The 387-nt window shown below is 63.8% G+C and overlaps 1 protein-coding gene across 1 annotated transcript in view; it reads right to left on the reverse strand.

Annotated features, from left to right (window-relative positions):
- The window catches only part of NGA_0546100 (atp-binding cassette sub-family b member 5-like protein), a gene marked incomplete at both ends in the record, with an annotated part of 993 nt that overhangs the window by 313 nt on the left and 293 nt on the right, over positions 1-387 (reverse strand). The window contains one exon of the mRNA XM_005855885.1: positions 49-315. Within this exon, the coding sequence (XP_005855947.1) occupies positions 49-315 (267 nt within the window). The remainder of the gene's footprint in view (positions 1-48; positions 316-387) is intronic.

Here is a 387-nt window from a genome sequence, read left to right on the forward strand (position 1 = left end):
ACGCATTGCCCCCACCCTGGCCTGGTTTTTTCTTTCCCCCGCGCTTACCTCTTGACCGACGTAGGAGACATGCTCCCTGAGGTGCTTCACGTTCAACGCCTTCAAATCATGTCCGTCCAGGGTGACCCGTCCATCCTCCGGGTCGTAGAATCGGAGGGAGAGGGCCACGGTCGTGCTTTTCCCCGAGCCGGAGGGCCCCACGAAGGCAACGGTCTGGCCGGGAGGAATACGGAGGGAGAAGCCGCCAGCCTTGTCCGGACCCCCCAGCACGTACTGGTCGAGGCGGGCTGGGTACCGGAAGCTGATGTCTTTGAACTGGGTGCGAGGGAGGGAGACAGCGAGGGAGGGAGACAGGGAGGGACGGCGTAAGGCTCACCCCTGGCCTTC

This window comes from Nannochloropsis gaditana (genome assembly GCF_000240725.1).
Source record: "Nannochloropsis gaditana CCMP526 unplaced genomic scaffold scaffold077, whole genome shotgun sequence".
Classification (NCBI taxonomy): domain Eukaryota; class Eustigmatophyceae; order Eustigmatales; family Monodopsidaceae; genus Microchloropsis; species Microchloropsis gaditana.